Source organism: Carya illinoinensis, chromosome 16, assembly GCF_018687715.1.
Source record: "Carya illinoinensis cultivar Pawnee chromosome 16, C.illinoinensisPawnee_v1, whole genome shotgun sequence".
Lineage (NCBI taxonomy): Eukaryota > Viridiplantae > Streptophyta > Magnoliopsida > Fagales > Juglandaceae > Carya > Carya illinoinensis.
The window spans coordinates 4,978,712-4,997,423 of NC_056767.1; the positions used below are offsets into that span (position 1 = coordinate 4,978,712).

General features: G+C 33.3%; 1 protein-coding gene across 1 annotated transcript; it reads left to right on the forward strand.

Annotated features, from left to right (window-relative positions):
* Window positions 1–2,066: 2,066 nt before the first annotated feature.
* Window positions 2,067–9,589, forward strand: LOC122298410 (homeobox protein knotted-1-like 2). Its single transcript, XM_043108140.1, has 5 exons — window positions 2,067–2,942; window positions 3,043–3,165; window positions 3,300–3,435; window positions 8,339–8,595; window positions 8,848–9,589. Exons 1-5 carry the CDS (start codon window positions 2,535–2,537, stop codon window positions 9,049–9,051), a joined length of 1,128 nt encoding a protein of 375 aa, XP_042964074.1. The 5' UTR covers window positions 2,067–2,534; the 3' UTR covers window positions 9,052–9,589.
* Window positions 9,590–18,712: the final 9,123 nt, after the last annotated feature.

The following is an 18,712-nucleotide window of genomic DNA, read 5'->3' on the forward strand; positions in this document are numbered from 1 at the left end:
GATCTACTCATAATCTGGAGGGAGGAATCTAGCCCTTATCAATCGTTTCATCTTTGGCCATGCACGTACTGGTTGCTTGCCTTGACTCCTCTTGTTATTTTGCATTTGTTTCGACCAGGCTGATGCACCCTCCTGTAGCTAGTCATGGACTTCACTTGACGTGTCTTAGGGAACTGCATATAATCAAAGAAGTTTTCTACTTCTAGCAACCAATTGAGAAAATTTTCAACATGAAGGTGGCCATTTAAAACATGGAAAATCAATTGTAATCTGGAAACTATTATTTTGGTTTGGAGCCCTTCGATTACCTTGTCTCTCTCCACCGAAGCCTTCAAACTCTTGATCACTAGATGAGTCATCAGGTACTTGGTTCTGGGTATGAAACCACGGCCTACACCAAGGTGATCCTGACCCCTTTTATTCTCTTGATTTTTGTCATGATCAACATGAACATTAGTGATGACCCTCTGAATCTCCTGTGATATTCTTTCAATCCCTTCAAATTGTTGTTAGTTTTGTTGGTTTTGTGACTGGACAACTGCCCAAAGGGCTTGCAGTCCACGCTTTTCACCATGGGGGTGGCTACTTTCCTCCCTTGCCGTCGAGCTAGCGCAACCTTCCTTTGATGCCAAATGGAAGAGTAAGGTTTGCAAAGAAGAACGGTGTCTTTCTTGCTTAATGTGAATCAACAACTTTTATTAAAAAATTTTCCAATAAGATGTTTAAAATAAAAAAGAAAAAAGAAACAACTCCTATTTTAGATGCGGACATTTTTTAAGAGGGGATTTTTTGACCTAGAAAGAAAAGCTAATCAAATAGAGGGTAAATCGGCCAAAACAGGACAGCAAATCAATTAAGGTTGCTGTCAAACAATCAAACATTGAAATAAAGCTACTAAAGGAAACTAATTATTAAGGTTGCCTTGCTGGTACTGATAACCCAAAAATTTTCTACGGCTTGATAATTTTCTAGAATTGATTCCTATCAATTATCACGTAAACTAGCGTTCACATTGAAAAGTTTAATCTAAGAAAAGTAGACTATGCTTGATTAGTGAGGTGATGTAATATCAGTTGAAACTATCTTATTACTATTATCATTGATTATTATTTATAAATTATTTATTATTATTTTTATTACTAATTATTAATTTTTAATCCCATTTCCAAATTATTAATCTCGTTGCAAATTTTGAGGGTCGATCCCTGTCGTAACCTTAAGAGAGAAAAAAAAAAAGACAAAACTGAATTTTGGTATTCATTAAATGAATAACCATAAATTCGGCCGTTCTACAGTATCCGTAAGACAGCTAGGAAACTTGCATGTCCTTCGGTTGAAATTTGTGGATTTCCACGACCAAGAACATCAGACAGCTTTGTGCCCTCTACCTAAAAGGAGTAAATAAAATAAAATAAAATAAAGGAAAAAAGAAAAAAAAAAAGCACTAAGACGCGTTAATTAAAAACTATTTTTTGCTATTATTAGTTAAAACTATATAAAAAAAATTAAAAAATTTAAATGTGCAGTGAAAAAAAAGGTAATACTAGTGGTTTATAAGTTGAGAAATGCTTTATGTCTTGATAAAGTGTCCTGATAATTTTTTTTATTTAATGATTAAAAAAATATTTTTCAATAATGTTGTTAATATTTTTTAGAGGAATATTTAAGAATATAAAAAAAAAAAATACAAAAAATAATTTTTTTAATGCTTCTCAGGCTGCTGTACCACTGCTCTTATAAGCTTTTATATTTTCAAGTTTAATATCATTCACTTTACTTAAATCATAAAATTTGATTTATAAAATTATATTACATAAAAGTGCGTGGTGAGATTTGGACTGATTTAGTGATATTATCTTATGATTTAATTATTATAATTTTTTAAAATTTTAAATAAAGTCTAATAAATAGTTGAATTTTTTAAATCTTAAAATAAAAATAATATTTTACTTATCTTTCGTCCCATTTTATTTCAAATCCAACTTATACTCGTTCAATAACAAGAGATAATGAAACGAGAAAGAAAGGACGAAGAGAAATATCTATAATCTATATATATATATATATATATTTGCCTCATTCTCTAGCTTCTTTTGCTTTTTGTAATTTTCAAATATATTGTTTTCTTTGAGAAAGTCTTGTCAAGTGTCCAGTTCCCACGCACCATCCGAGAAACGGAGCGGTCGCCGGCACTCCGGCTATGCAACCCGCCGTTCTTCTTTCCCGCATCATGTCTTCCGACTTGTTCCCTCTGCTTCTTTAGTATGCCCAAATCCTGGTGCAACATCAATTCAAGGCTTCTCTGAACTAACACTTGCTGCTAACTTTCATTCCTAATTTGTTTTTCACGGCCATGACTTTATGTCCTTTGTGTAAGTGACAGACTACAGGGAACCCAAATCATGGTTGCTTGCTTTGGATATCCACTGCTTGCTATCCTAATCATCTAGGGTTTCCTTTTTAGGGTTTTACGACCATTTTCTTTGCTTCCCACAATATTTTTACTGGTTTTTTTCATCTGGGTTGGCTGAGGAATGGAGGAATATAACAATCATCTTAATGAGAATTCAGCTCAAAGGGGTAATTTCTTGTACGCTTCACCGGTTCTTGCAGCGAGTTCTTCTGGTTATGGGAGAACAAGCGGTGGATCAAACGTGAGCAGTGATCAGCAGACCCAGATGCATATCAACACCTTTCCTCTTCAATCCGGCGGAGAGTGTTATCAATCAGAAGTACACCCAATTGTGAAGACCGAAAACAGCGGTGCCCATCATTTACAGACATTCCATTACCATCTGATGAGGGGGCACCAAGCTGGAGTTCAGCAACAAGAAGAAGGCCGGAATGAGAACTCCAGTACTGATGTTGAGGCTATTAAAGCCAAAATCTTCGCCCACCCTCAGTACTCTAATCTCTTGGAAGCTTATATGGATTGCCAAAAGGTGTTTATCCTCCACATATTTAGTAGAAGATGAACTTTTTGGAGGAAAATACGTAGAAGATTGACCGTCTTTCTCTGATCTCTTGGTGCTTTATAAATAGGTCGGCGCTCCGCCCGAAATGGTGGCTCGGCTCTCAGCTGCTCGCGAGGAGTTTGAGTCGCGGCAACGATCTTCAGTGTCTTCCAGAGAGGCTGGAAAGGACCCAGAACTCGATCAGTTCATGGTGATTCCTTTACACTTCATTAATTAATTGGCTCTATCATTTCTCTTTGTTCATTAGTTTGGATAAACAATTTTCTGTCTCTCTTGTGGTCACTCCCCCAATAATATCTGACAACATTTGGGATGGGTAATCAGGAAGCCTATTATGACATGCTGGTGAAATATCGGGATGAACTAAGCAGACCTATTCAAGAAGCAATGGATTTCATGCGTAGGATTGAAACTCAGCTTAACATGCTTTGCAATGGCGCCTTGCGGATCTTCCCCTCTGGTATTCTTCCATACATACATATATACAATATAATATATTTTATCCCAGCAAATTAGATATATCTACGTATTTTGTGCATACAGGTAGCTAGCTTTTCTATTTACTGCAGAATCGTCTTCTCAGAGAGAAATGACTCAGTAGGGGTCACTTCTTGTCGACCATACGGAACTTTGACCAGATTACACGTTCCAATAGTACTGAAGGGGATCAAGACCCACGAAAGAGAAGGACATAGACAATTACCTTGTTGCGATCGAGTTGCTTAGAAAAACCCTAATCATGAGAGGGATCTGTTTTGGGCATTTTATGCACCTAGGAAAAACCCACATAAAGTCAATCTAAAAAAAAAGAAGTAGAAAAATCCACATAAAACGAGGAAAGACAAAGCGCAATCGTATGGTAGTTTAAAGAATGATGAACCACGAACATATGCATCGATCTGAAACGAGTTAGCTTTACACAGTGTGTATCGCGACAAATTATTCTTTTTAGAGTTTCTTGCCGAAATCTAGGCTAGCTCTTATCTTCATCTGCTTTGTAAATCTGACCCGTATTCTGTAGGTCTACGTGATAAACGAACATCTCGAGATCGTTCTTGTTGTCATTTCCATGATTCTGTATTTTATTTTTTCATTTATACTAAGCCCAAAAGGAAAATAACATAGGATTCTGTTCAATTCATTGCTACCCTTGTGTGGCTTGTACGTCTTGTCAGAAAATATAATTTTTTTTACTGATGTCGATGTATTATATATTTATATTTATTTCTTTTTCGCCCATTCACAAATCCAGGATTTGTTTTTCTTTCTTTGCCCAGATTAATCATATAAACTAAGGGGGATAAATGATTACTCCCACCATTATTGTTAGTATTTTAATGTTGTTTTTGCTTTTCATTATTGTTGGACTGTGGCCTGTGCATGGTGTTGTGTTTTTGTCGGGCGTAGCTTCTGAGGAATGAACCCGGCCGGTATTAACTATACTTGGGAGGACATACACATTCCTCCTCGATCTCTTCTAATCAGAAATCTATGGCTGCTTTTTTTTGCCCTTGTCCTTCCTCTGACTGAATGTTTCATGCATTCCGTGAAAGCATGCCACCACGAACATGGGTTTCATCTTGATTGGTTGATTTGTTTTGTTCGTTCCTATTTGCTTTTTCGAATTTAGTTCCATTTGATTTAAGAAAATATGTTTTCTGTGATGGATTGATCACCCCAAGGAAAAGATGTTTTTGGTCCCTAGCTCATATATGGATGTTTCCATGCTAGTCCTAATCTATTCTAAAGACCCTTGATTGCTTAAATCCGAATGGTTTTGGTACATGGATCATCCTAACGGCGGCTATTGTAAGTTGTGGATGTGGGTACAATAACTATAAATGTGAATTTTGAGGTTCTATGTTGGTGGGCATGATCGATCACAGTTTCAGCTAGCTCACATATTTTGGAAGTATAAATGTATATATCTACTGAGAGGATGATCAATGGCTTCCTGAATCATACTAATTATTACTTCTTAAGGACCTGTAAAAGATTGTTGAAATTGATCACGATGCTAATATTTTCACAAACTTGGTAACGTGTTAGGCAAATGCATGCATAGTATATTCCTCCTAAGTTCATGCTAATTTGAAGGTCAAGAAACTAGCTCAATCAGTATTTGTTTTTAGCAAGTGGTAGAACTTTCCTGACTTACAAGTGGTCACTCATGTCCAAAGAAAGTGCCACTAATTAGTCTATAAAATAAACATTAGTGCTACTTTTCTATATTGATAATAATAATTCCAAAGGCTAAGTTCCATATTTTGGCGTTTTTATCTCTATTTCTGGTTGTTGCCAAAGCATCATGTATATCAGTTTTAACATTTTACTCAATTAATTTTTGTGCCCTTATTATTTTAAGCTTCTCTTTTTCTGTTCTTGCCGATGCCTTGGTCTTTGGTTTGGAAAATGTTATTTATACTTATAATTTTACGCGCATGACTATATGTACTGACTTGTCAGTTAAGGTGAAGATTTTGAATTTTACATTTAAAATTCGAATTAAAATAACCAAAAACTGATAAAATGGGGAGGATACCCAATACGTATAATATTGTACATATATGTAGCACCACTCCTTTGATAAATTAAAGTACTCGACTTATAAATGTTTGTTATTGCTTTTATTTGTACTCCATTGCCCACTTTGGATCTTGTAGCTTCGATCTGTAATTCCTCAGTTTTATTGGGCAGAAAAGCTCAAGTTTCGAGGTTGTGATTTCAAGTTTTTTTGGTCGTATTGAGGTCGAGAATGCCATGTCTTCTAGGGGAATGTGGTTCGTTTCAAAGCATCATTAATATGGGTGCTATCAGCCCTATACAGGCTGTTAGCCACCCCTCCCACACCTTATTTCCACCTAGGGTGGCTAAATTTGACCCTAGCACTATGTCCCTACCCATAGTTCTAACCATAATATTCGCTTGCTGGGCCAGTGGATTGAGGACACCGCCTTTTACCACCCCGTCCAACAACCAATTCTTCATAAAAATCGTAAATACATTAGAAAAGTCGCACAAGATTGCAATAACATAAAACTAACAAGAAACTTCATATCTGTGCATAGATCTTCAAATTTGTGCATAGAAACACAGATCCACACTCATGATAATGACCCACAATGGCCTACGGTCATGATTGTGGCTCATAAATCCCACAGACCCACGGTCACGACCATGGGTCATAAAACTTGTAGATCTAAGGTTGTAGGTTGTTGGTCTTAAAGCTCGTAGAACCACGGTCTTTAACTTACAGATCTACGACAATGATTAGAGTCTTAGGTTGTGCTTGGCTGTGGGTGGAGAAAAAGAAGCGGGTTGATAGGGAGAAAAAGAAGAAGAGAAAATGAGGTGAAAGAAGAAGAAAAAAGAAAGAGGAGGAAGTATAATAGGTTAACCGTGAGAGGTGTTGGCGTGAGTGGAAGGGGAAGAAGAGAAGAGAAGAGACGGGAGAGGAGAGGAAGGCAGGTGGAGGAGAAAATGATGTGGGAGAGAAAAATAAGTATATATATAGAGAAATGTTTTAGCCACAAAGAGATCACACAAAAATAAATTCACAAATTGACGTGGCTTGATATGGTACACTAGATAATAAAACTATTTTTATTATAAAGTAGATCTAACATATCACATCAAATCAAAATCAGATTGTAAGTTTATATATATCATGCGGGTGGTTGAAATTCCGAGAACCCACCCGGCCTCAGCCTTGTCTGCATATGTATGATTTAGTTAGAAACCCATTCACACCTGTATTGCGGGCTGTCCCCTAACAAGATGTGCGGATTGGATGGGTGGCCGGGCTGGTTTAGGGGGCCTGCCACCCACCCCTAATCATTAATTTAGTTTTCAAGTTCATATGGTAATTGTTAGTGAATAACAGGTTGGATACAATTTTAAAAGACTAGGTTTGGTTTGGTAAGTGAGTTGAAAATTTTGAATTTTAAGATAAAATATGAAAATATAATATTATATTTTAATATTATTATTATTTTGGGATTTGAAAAAGTTAAGAAAAAGTTAAATTATTTATTATATTTTATATGAGGATTTGGGAAAGTTGTAATGATGAGATAGAATTTTGAGTTTAAGATGAAAATTTTGTGTTGCCAAACCGAACCTAAATGGCTGGCCGTCCTAAGTCATATATAGTTTGTGTGATGGACACACGAGACATTATTTCAGTGTTAATGTCTCAGTGTTGTTCAATAATGGATGTTATGCATTGTGAGGGGAAGAAATGGAAATAAGTTGCCCTTCAAAAGTAGCGTTCTAGTAATGGGATTAACGATTAATGCCGAATTCTTCTAAATAGGCATATCTATCAAACCGAACATTTGTAGGTTTTTTCCTTTTTCATTGGATCGTTTGAGATTCTCAAAATCATCTATTTTAATTCGTGTAGTGGCACCAAAAGGACATGTTGGCATACACTGAGAGTTAAAGAGTTTGCAAATGGGATGTAGCCCAAGTGGCACTTCCACTGCTAACTGCTAACTGCTCGGATATTGTTATGGATGGTTTCCGTGTCCAATATCTCATATTGATATTTTCATCTTTATTATTTTCTTAATCATTATCATTTTTTTCATGCTCTTATGTGGTATTAAGTATCTAGCTTTCCAATAATTTGATTTCAGATTAAAGGATAATGCAAGGATAATGGTTAAAAGAATGACACAGCACTTCAGCTTTTGAACATATATTACGGAATGTTTGATGTAATTTGTTAGATCTTGAAAAATCGTGTAAAACTAATACGCATATAGAATTTCTTCCAAATGGAGATTCATAATTGTGTGATCTTCTTTCTTTAATGAAGTATTTCTTGCTGTAATTATGTTAGATTACTTGGAGCAAAGAAACATTACCTGCCTTGCGAGCTGTAAGGAATTGGTTATCTGCACAATCCCATTAATGTAACTATTTGCAAATTGATGTTTTTAAAAGAGTAACGCTATTACTCCATATTTCAATTCCTATTTTCATCTTATTATGTAAGATGTGAAATATTTATCATCATTAGATGATAAAAAATATCAAATAAAGCATCATCTAATGGTTATAAATATGTCACATCCAGTCTAATTTGAGTATTCAAATTAGAGTGGCAAACAATTTATCTCTTTCTTTATTTTCTTTTTCATTTTTAAAGGGAGAAAATTACTCGGGAGAATGGTTCCTCCCATCGTTCTTTCTTTTATTTATTTATCATGTGCATGTATTTTTTGTATTCATCAACTTCAGAAAATATTATGAAGATGGGATACATGGCAATCCTCTAGGACCAATTATGAAAAAAATATGGTGGATTATCATTGCATGAAATATAACTTTCCAATTTTTACATTTCCATGTGATAGATCATGAGAAGTGTGAAGGTATGGGCTCATCCGAAGATGATCAAGATAATAGCGCAGGAGAAGCAGAAGTTCCTGAGATTGATCCACGTGCTGAAGACCGTGAACTTAAGAATCACCTATTGAGGAAGTATAGTGGTTACTTAAGCAGCCTCAAGCAAGAGCTTTCCAAGAAAAAGAAGAAAGGAAAACTACCCAAAGAAGCCAGACAAAAGCTGCTTAGTTGGTGGGAGTTGCACTACAAATGGCCTTACCCTTCGGTATGCATAATCCTGGCCTTAAAAATGAATTAGAACTATTCTCATAGTTTTTCAACACCCCGTGCAAGAAATTTCGTTCTTCATTCTAGATCTTGTCATCTTCAATCACATATGCTGATGTGGAACATTTTAAGTAGCTGTCATTGTGATTGAGAACGAACGGTATCATTATTTTTGCAGTAATTTGGATCTCAAGCAACTATAAAAATTGCATGACAGTATGGTTTTTTTTCTCTATTATTAAACGCGCAGGAGACAGAGAAGGTAGCATTGGCTGAGTCAACTGGTTTGGACCAGAAGCAAATAAATAATTGGTTCATAAACCAGAGAAAACGGCACTGGAAACCTTCTGAAGATATGCAGTTTATGGTAATGGATGGGCTACATCCACAAAATGCCGCTCTCTACATGGATAGTCACTACATGGGTGATGGCCATTACCGTTTAGGACATTGAGTCCTAAAATCACTCGCATATATAGTGATTGTCGAAGTTGTTGAGAACTGTCTTGTAATAATGCAGAGTCTGAATTAAGACATCAGTATAATTAGCTAAAGCTAGTCGGTACCAGAATTGAGCAATGTTCTGATATTTTTTAGGAGGAATTCCATCACTGCACTGCAATTTAGTGAAAGCTATAGTCCTTATGCGGTGATGACGACATTCAAGTTGGGCTGCAGAGATGTCATGTCATTGCGCCAATTTACATCAATCTGGGACGTTTTGAATTGTTTTCTGTGTCCGATCATGGAGGAACCGGAGCTCTCTCTTGTATTTTAATTTACTGTACGTGTGCTTCTAGTTAAGGGGAGATGGTAATTGCTGGGAGAAACATTTTATTTAGTCTTTACTTTTAGCATGGAAGATCTGTACTTCAAACTTGTTCAAATCTGTAACGGCAACTACTTAATTGCTGGTAAATGTATATATAGTAAGACGAAACTGATCAATATGATGTTAATGGGGGTGTAATATTATTTATCCGTTTTTTCCAGTCCTTTATGTTTTTTTGGCTTGCAAATAGGATCTTCAAGTAGACCCGTAGCTCGTGTGATACTTTGCTTTGTGCTTCTTGTACGCAAGGGTTTTTTACCCCACCCAAGGCACATTTTATATGTATTAAACATAGGTCAGAAGATAAGCAAGGAGTGGAAGATCCTGATATACAGCCCATCACAGTCAATACAGCACCAATAGAAAGAAGAATATTAACTTAAAAAATGGTTATGAGATCGGTCAAATGATCCCTGCCCACCCCGGGAGCCGCCAATTGCGGTTTTTGTGCAATTCAACTTGTGGACTGTGTTGTCTTGGCATGGAGCCGCAGCGATTGGGATGCACTGTATCTCGTTGTTTTAAGTTGGTTGATGAAGAACTCTGAGTGCAATGGGGCAATGCGTGTAAAGATTTGGACATCAGAAAAAAGCCATTTTCAAGTTTTGGAGTAAAAGACAGAAAACTGAAAAGTAAACACTGGACGTGGAATGACTTGGGTAAGTGGCAGTGGGTCGGTGGTCAACAATAGAGAGGGAATTGAAAAGTCTGGATCTAGGAGGGTTTCAGTCTAGGTTTGGTAGGATTTGCTCAAGTTTTTTGCATGCAGGGGATTGACAAGATTTTAATTTTGAGCATGCTGCAAAGTTATTCAAATCTGCAAACTTATCTCTGTTTAGTCTCTTTTTTCTATTTTTTTAAGAAAAATAATATTTACAGTCATGAAATGTGTAAATTCTACGTAATTTATATAAATGTTACGTAATTCTTTAAAAATAAAAATAAATACATAACTTACATGAAAAAAATTAATTTTTTAATAATAAATCTTATTCTTTTTTAAAAGGAAAAAATCTTCACACACAATAGAACTCACGCCTATTCCCTAGTTTTGAGAGGAAGAAATTAAGAAAATACTACTAGTTAAATTACAAATGGCTAAGAAGGTAAATGGTACTTCTTTGATTGGTTTCCTTTTATTTTCAGGTCGTGGCAAAATGACATTGTAAGCATCTAATATTCATCAATATTCACGGAGTACTTATAATCCACAGTATTTATAAAAGGGTTCCGCAAAATTTGTATATTTGAGACTTATTTATGGTATTCCTCTTTTATTAAAATTTTCTTACTCTTATAAATAATAGGTATGGTTTGGATAGTATATATCTCTTAACTCATTTTATCTCATATCAATATCTAAACAGTATTACAAACAAGTATATTTTTTAATTTCAAATTTTTAATTTTTTTATTTAATTATTACAACTAATTTTCTAAACTTTCAAACAAAATATAAAAAATAATTTAATTTTTTGAGTTCTAAAATAAAATTAAAATTTTAATTTTATAAAATTTTATCTATTTTTTTTCTAATTTTTAAAATTTTATAAAATATATTAATTTAAATAATTTTACTATTATTATTTATAGATGATTTCATGTGATCTCTATATCCAAACGATGACTTAATTTGCTTTTCATTCGTTATTTAGACTTAAAAAATAAAATTATTTGCATGGTAAAATGGGAAGTTATCTACTCCGTGTTGTCATCAACCACGCACGCCTCTAATTAATCATTTGACCTTGTTTGCACACAACGAGACGAGACCGAGACGTGGACAACAATTAAAATCTTTCGTGTCGGCCGCCGACGACCTTGTTTCGTAATCTGTCGTGTCGGCCGCCGACGACTACAAACTACTGATGACGTGTACAATGACGACTGCTATGATCAAATTGAGAAGTTCTACAGTTTTCCTCAAACGGCAATCATAAATAAATAATTAAGAAAAATAATATTTATAATTATGATTATGTAAATATCCTCAGTTTTTTTAAAAAAATAAATTAATATAAGATTTATGTAAAAAAAATTAATATTTTAATTATAAATCTTATTTTTTTTAAAACGATTATATAATATTTATCTATTTTACGATTGTACGTAATATTATTTAATAATTAATAATAATAAAAATTAAAAACATGATCTATATTCTGCACGCTTGATCGCTTTCACTTTTTTTTCATTCTTATTTTCTCTCTCCTAATTTCTTTTGTCAAAATTTGGAGGCGACACACCCGGATATTTTCCATAATTTCTTTTCTTATGCATAACTTTACATTTTAGAAGAATATATATAAATATAGAATAATTCTATTCATTATTTTTATATTATATTATATAATTTATTTTTTACTTTTCTATTTTTATCTTAAGATGTATATAATATATGAATGATAAGTAAAATAGTTCAATTAATTTAATAAAAAAAATAAAAAATAAAACAATAATGACGTGTGGTGTAGGCAGTTGGATGGAAGATCTCATAGATGTAATACTTGTTTATCTTCGCATTTGTCGGGTTCTGCACACAATTTATGGATAGCATTGAAGATTGAGTAGTACTAGTAGACTAATGTAATTTCATGTGACTTAGTAAATCTGACATAATACATTAAATTACGTAATTAATTTATGAGCTTGTATTTATACAATGTTTATCTCTTGAATGTTACGAAGTTAATCTCTTTTTAAATAGGGAAATGATGGAAACCAGACGTGTGAGAAGACTTGACTTACACCCACTAATAAACGCACGACACATACGGATTTTAGCCAAATGATGAATAGAACTGCAAGTAGGTAATTCACCCGTAGACGTCCTCTCCCCCGAGCTTCTCTCTCTCCCCCCGCCCCCGGCGCGTGGTGTTTGGAGTTTTTCCCTTGAAACTAACACACGAAATTGAAAAATTGTTTGCGAAAGTGGCTCCCCTTGATGAAAAATCTTGCCAAAGGATTAAAACAACGTCGAATGACATCAAATGGAGTTTTTTTTTTTTTTTCCATTGTAGCTCTAAACATTCATTCTTTTTTTCATTTTTTTTCCTTTTTCTTTTTGAGAAAACTAGGGGAGGGGGATGCAAGCAAAGCCTTGGAAGGTGTTCAAAAGTGAAGTAATAGCGAACTAAAAATCTTGTTCGCTTAGCATTGGAGTGAACAATCTTATTCACCTCTGGCATCAAAGAAACCCAAGCCCAAACAGGCAATAAATTTCACTCTTTAATGGGCACCATGGTGGATCGAGACTTAAAGATCACTTACAAATTCCAGATAGGCCAATCACAATATCAAGAACTAAGAAAATTAAGGAAGTAATATAAGGTTTGGTGCAATTCATTTTGGATTGAGTTTTCAAATTCATCTAACAAGACCTCGACATTCAAGATGAGTTTGGAAGAAGGAGAATTAGTTTTAATCCATGTGATACAAGCTACGGAATGGGGCGACATGATCTAGTTATTTAGTGTAGATTTTTATTTCAATAAATATAGGCATTTGGGCCTATTATTATGTTTATGTGGTTGAAGGTATTAGACCTGTTTAATTCATTAAAACCTGTAGTTTAGGTTGTTTGGACTTGAAGGTGTTCAGTCCATATCTCTTATTTTGATGAAGGGTTTTTGGGGGAATGGATTTAAAAGAATTGTAGCCGCCCATTGTGGGAACCAACGTGAATAAGGATTATTCAGAGAGAATTTTAATTTTCTCCACTTGTTCTTGAATTAATTAAAAACTTATCAAAGACAATCTTTGTAGCGTTCTAACAAAATTTAGTTCTTTAAACAAGATTTCAACGGATTTAGATCTTTTGGACTTTATTTTTGACTTTCTCGGGTGTGATTTCAATTTGATTGTGGGTTTAAGAGATTTTAATCGCACGGGTTCACATCATTTGGTATTTAGAGTGTGATTCTAAATTAAGTCCAATTTATCCTTTTTAATTCTTACATTTTTGTTTTTCTTAGGCATGTTCTAGGGTTTTCTTTTATGATCTGCGATTTCTTCTTCATTATTGTTAATTTCATGTGTTTGGATTCAGATTTATGATTTTCACAATTGATTACTCGTGTACTTGAGTGAAGAATTCAGATATGTGAATTCTTTAATTGATTATCCATTGTCTATTTCCATATTTTTAATTTTCAGATCTATAATCTTTGCTTTGATTCCTTTTATTTCTGTTTCTTATTGTTGAAATCAGATCAATCTTTTTTTTTTTTTTTCAAAAATTGCAATTTAGGTTGCTGCATGGTAAGAAAAAAGAAACAAAAAAGAGGGGCAGCATATTCAAATGTTGCTGCATAGTTATAAAAAAAATAAAAGAAAAAGAGAAAAAAATAAAGAAATTTTGAAAATGGCTATTTGATATACTTTGCAATTTGAAAATTGTACAAGTTCATTCAGATCCGTGTCATTTTATTTATTTCTTGTTTCTTGAATCTATTGTTGGTTGGAACAATACAAAATTGCGTCTTGATTTAGTTCCACTAGTTCCTAAAGAACTTGAAGGGAAAACAATTGGGGTAAAATGCAAGAGTGGGTGAGAATAGTATTAGAAAAATTCAAAAAAGTAAAACACGAGTAGAGTGACAATATTTGAGCGTAAACACGTGAATGAGTGTTGTGAGAATTTACTTCTAACATTTTTTTTATAGTTTAAAAAATATGTATTCCAAGGTCGACACATGAAACAAATAAGGAAGGGAGGAGTCGTTTTTCGTGTTGCAGCTTATGCAACAACATTTTGAGCCTCCATAGAATCCCGAATGCTAGAAGACAAGAAGGGCGTGAGTCACTTGTGGCTAGGCGTGCTTTAAGTGCCCAAGTCAAAGAGGATGACATGGAACAACAAAGGGAGAATATTTTTCATACTAGATACCACAGTAATAACAAGGTATGTAGTATGATCATTGATGGTGGAAGTTGTAATAATATGGCTAGCACTATTTTAGTTGAAAAATTCAATTTATCTAACTTAAAACACCATAGACCAAATAAGTTACAGTGGTTGAATGATTGTGGGGAGGTTAAGGTAAATAAGCAAGTGCCAGTTTTTTTTTTTCCTTTCAATTGGGAAGTATAAGAATGAAGTACTTTCTGATGTTGTTCCAATGCATACGGATCACATATTATTGGGCGCGCCGTGGCAATTTGACAATAAGGTCACTCATGATGGGTTCTAGAATAGGTTTTCTTTTTTTGTAAAAGACAATAAAACCATTACTCTTGTACCGTTGACTCTAAGACAAGTTTTAACATTGAATGAAATTTCAAAGAACTTTTCAGTTTTCTCTACTTGTTCTTGATTGAATTACGAATTATCAAAGGTAAAAACTTTTGTGGTGTTCTCATCAAATCTATGTTCTTGAAACAAGATTTCAATGGGTCTAGATCTTTTTCTCACCAAATCTAGGTTCATGAAACAATATTTCAATGGGTCTAGATCCTATTGACTTGATTCTTGACTTTCTTCGGTAAGTTTTTGATTTGATTGTGGGTTCAAAGAATTTTAATTCCACGGATTCACATCACTGTCTTTCATTATGGGAATTTCTACAAAATCTAACAACATTATCAGGCAATTGAGAAAAGATACGAAGCGGCAAGAGTTTCAATATTCTAACTAAATTGTTACTGAAATGTTTGTTTGATGTTTGAATGAAAATTTTTCATACAAAAGAATTGATGAAATGAGAGAGAGATAGAGATAGAGGATCTGCTGAGAGAGAGCTTTGCGAGGATAAGAAGAAGGGAGAGGAAATGAGAGATAGTTTCATGACAATGGGATCTATTGTGAGAGAGTTTCACGACAAAATGGATGGTGATAGAGATGTAAGAGATAGATCGATTGGGGGGAGGAGAGAGAAGAGACAAAGGGAGAAGGGAAAGGAGAGGGGAGAGTTCAGAGAATTTGAGAGGAAGACAAAAGGGAAACATCCTACCCTCAACTTGCGCCCAATGTAAAACACGTAAATCTCTTACATGTCCATTTTCTATTTGAGAGTGTAAAATGTAAAATCACACCACGTTCGATTTGAAGCTTCTCCCTTTTGAGTAGTAGAAAGTGTTTGATTTTCTTGTTTCGCTTTAGTGCTATTAAATGATCTCATTGGTTCAACTACTTATGCAAAAGGATTTTTTTGCTCCACCTTCAATGGTCGTTTGGGTATAGATCTAATAGAGGTGTGGACCTCATTTCTTCTTTTCTCTTCATGTCGCCATTTCTACCCTAGCCAAAGACTCTGTTTTCTTTCTTTATTTTTTATTTGGACTCATGCTTTAATTAGATGATTTGTTCATTTCCAACAGTGGTTAAAAGCCATGTTTAGGTTTAAAAAAATATAGCTAATTAATACCGAAAATGTTATTATCATGTTCTGAATTAAAATTGTCGACTAGAAATCTACCATGTTTATATGATTAAATTCACGACTAGTGGTTAATCTTTTATGTCATGTGGGGATTAGAAAAAGAGACAATCTATTTAGAAGCCTTACTTTTTTTAACATCCAGCACACTGCTCATATAGAAGCTTTCTACATGATCAACTATGCTAAAAAGTGACTGGGTACGTTTTGTTTTTGTTTTTTTTTTTTTGTTTTTATGTGTTTTTTGTAAGTTATAATGATTCACATTATAAGTAGCTACTGTGCTAACATACAGCCAATTTATGTGTAGCTAGCAAAAATCTTTGAAAAAAAGAAGTTAGTTTTATGGGATTTCGATTTTAAAATCAAAACCTATTTACATAACAAAATGGGGATAGATTAAGGCTTCGTTTGGATGTTAAGAGTATCTCAGATTATTTGTAAATAATAGTGAAATAGTTTCTAAGAAATAGTAAAATAATAATGAATATTTATGAATAGTAATAAAGTGTTTATAATAATAATGAAATAATCAAAAAACAGTTGGAGCAGGTTTGGGACCTCAGATGAGACACAATTTTCATTTGATCTCATCTTATTCCCAAATATAATTCAATATACAAAAATTTCAAATTAATCATTATAGCTTTTTCAAATATTCAAATAAAAATAAAAACTATTCCAATTTTTTCAAATTCTCAAATGTAAATAATATTATAAAACTATATTCTTACAATATTTTAATTTTATAAAATTTTTTATTTAACTTTTTCTCTATCTTTTCTCAAAACTTAAAAAATTATATTCAATTTAAACTATCTTATTTATTACTATTTACAAATAATCTTATTACTATTTATAAAATTCTCATCTTCCATGATATCACTTCCCAAACCTCACTTACTAAACATAATGACATCAAAGCGAGGAGTCTTCTTCTCTCTTCTTAACGCAAGCCAAGATCAGTACTAGTACCCATCAATGACATACGAATGTAAAATGTCGCTTCAATAATTTGCCGAGTACGTATTTCATTTTTTATGGTTTCAGATGTATGTTATCCTTCTTGTTTTGTTTAGTTCTTATTTCAATTTTAGAGTTTCGAATTAAATAAATAATATATGGATTAAATTATATAATATTTATCATTTATTTAATATCGTCCAAACAATTTTATAAAAAATAGTATCATGAGAGAACCGAAAACCTTATTTCCAATGCGTTTCAATATTAAAAATCTCCTTATAACTTTAGGTGTGCGCCATTTGGAATATAAGTGAGTATTTGAGATGAGATGAATTGAGATGTAAGTTAAAAATTGAATAAAATATTATTATAATATTATTATTATTTTATGATTTGAAAAAATTAAATTATTTATTATATTTTATGTAAAATTTTAAAAAAATTATAATAATAAAATCAGATAAAATACTTCCAATATTAAATTCTATCTTAATTTTTTTAATTAATCTTTTTCAATGAAAAAGAGTCAAAGTCAGAGGAAATTATTTAATTTCTTTTTAATGTGTTGGAAAAATTAATAGTACGTCTCTATGTCCAACAGTGCTAAAAGTTGAAGAAGACGTGTCATGTGTGTGTGTGTGTCACTCAAATATTTAATGCGTTGTCCAAAAGCTCAGCTGCCAGCGTCTGTGACTAATTTGTGGCTATTGTTGGAGAACTAACATCATCTATATTAAGTTAATAATGACATGAAAACCTCTCGTGATTTTTTTTTTTTTTTGTTTGAAAAAAGAAACCTCTCGTGATTACCTTAAAGATGTATGTAGGCACCATCTTAATTATATAGCTAGAGAGGTAATTCATGATCATCTGTTGCTAATCATTGTTTGGCTAAATTCGGAGTTGATGGAATTTGGTCGAGAAAATACATATTTTCTGACTCCTGTTTTGCCAAAGGCAGCTTGGAGATCAGAATATATGCAAAGTGAATCTAGCTGGTTTGTCAAAGTTTAGGCATAAAAATTACCCTACTCTCTTTTTTCGTTTGTTCAAAGTTTAGGCACGATCGATTTACTGAGCTTTTTGTGTAAGGCTTATAAGTTCTATTTTGTGGTAGTTTGGTTTGATGTTTCGATATAACAAGAATTCGTTGCAGTTTTTTTTGTAGATTTTCAATGACATTTGAGCTAATAGGGTTCTATTTGCTACAACAAAAAAATCATAACGAATCATTATCGGATCAAGTCACCAAATTAGACTTCTATAAGAACTCCACTACAAAAAGTTTGCCCATCCTCATGATAAGAAAAATATATATATATTTAGGGAGATGGGAGGGATCGACACTCGTTCACCCCTCTTTTTCCCTAACAAAAGATTGGAAAACGTATAGACTCAAATGTCAAAACTGATCGCATCCAGCTAATTATAACTTACAAGGGTGAGGAGCAATCACTAAGAATCTATGTTGGGTAACGAACCCTAGCTTTACTTGATACATATACTGATTTACATAAGAATTCTCCACGACACGAATTTGAACCCTAGCTTTACTTGATACATATACTGATTTACATAAGAATTCTCCACGACACGAATTTGAATCTTTACTTACATGATTATTATCCGTTGCAATTCACAGACTTGGTGCTTTTCAAATCGAAGAAACACATGCGCGCATTGTGAAATGGATATATAACAAAAGTTCTAAATTTGCATAAAGATTTTATAAAAGTAAACTTATTCAACAAAGAGGTTTGATATGATTGTTAAATCTATTTAATCTGACGCACCTGTGTATCAAGGCATATATGCATGTCAGATTGTAAGTTTGCTTTTATTAGATCTTTTGTTGGCCAAGCATTTCACTGTATAAAAAAGATAGAGACATGCAGCCATAAAACTAATATTCCAAGTTTAATCTAACACGTTTCGCATCG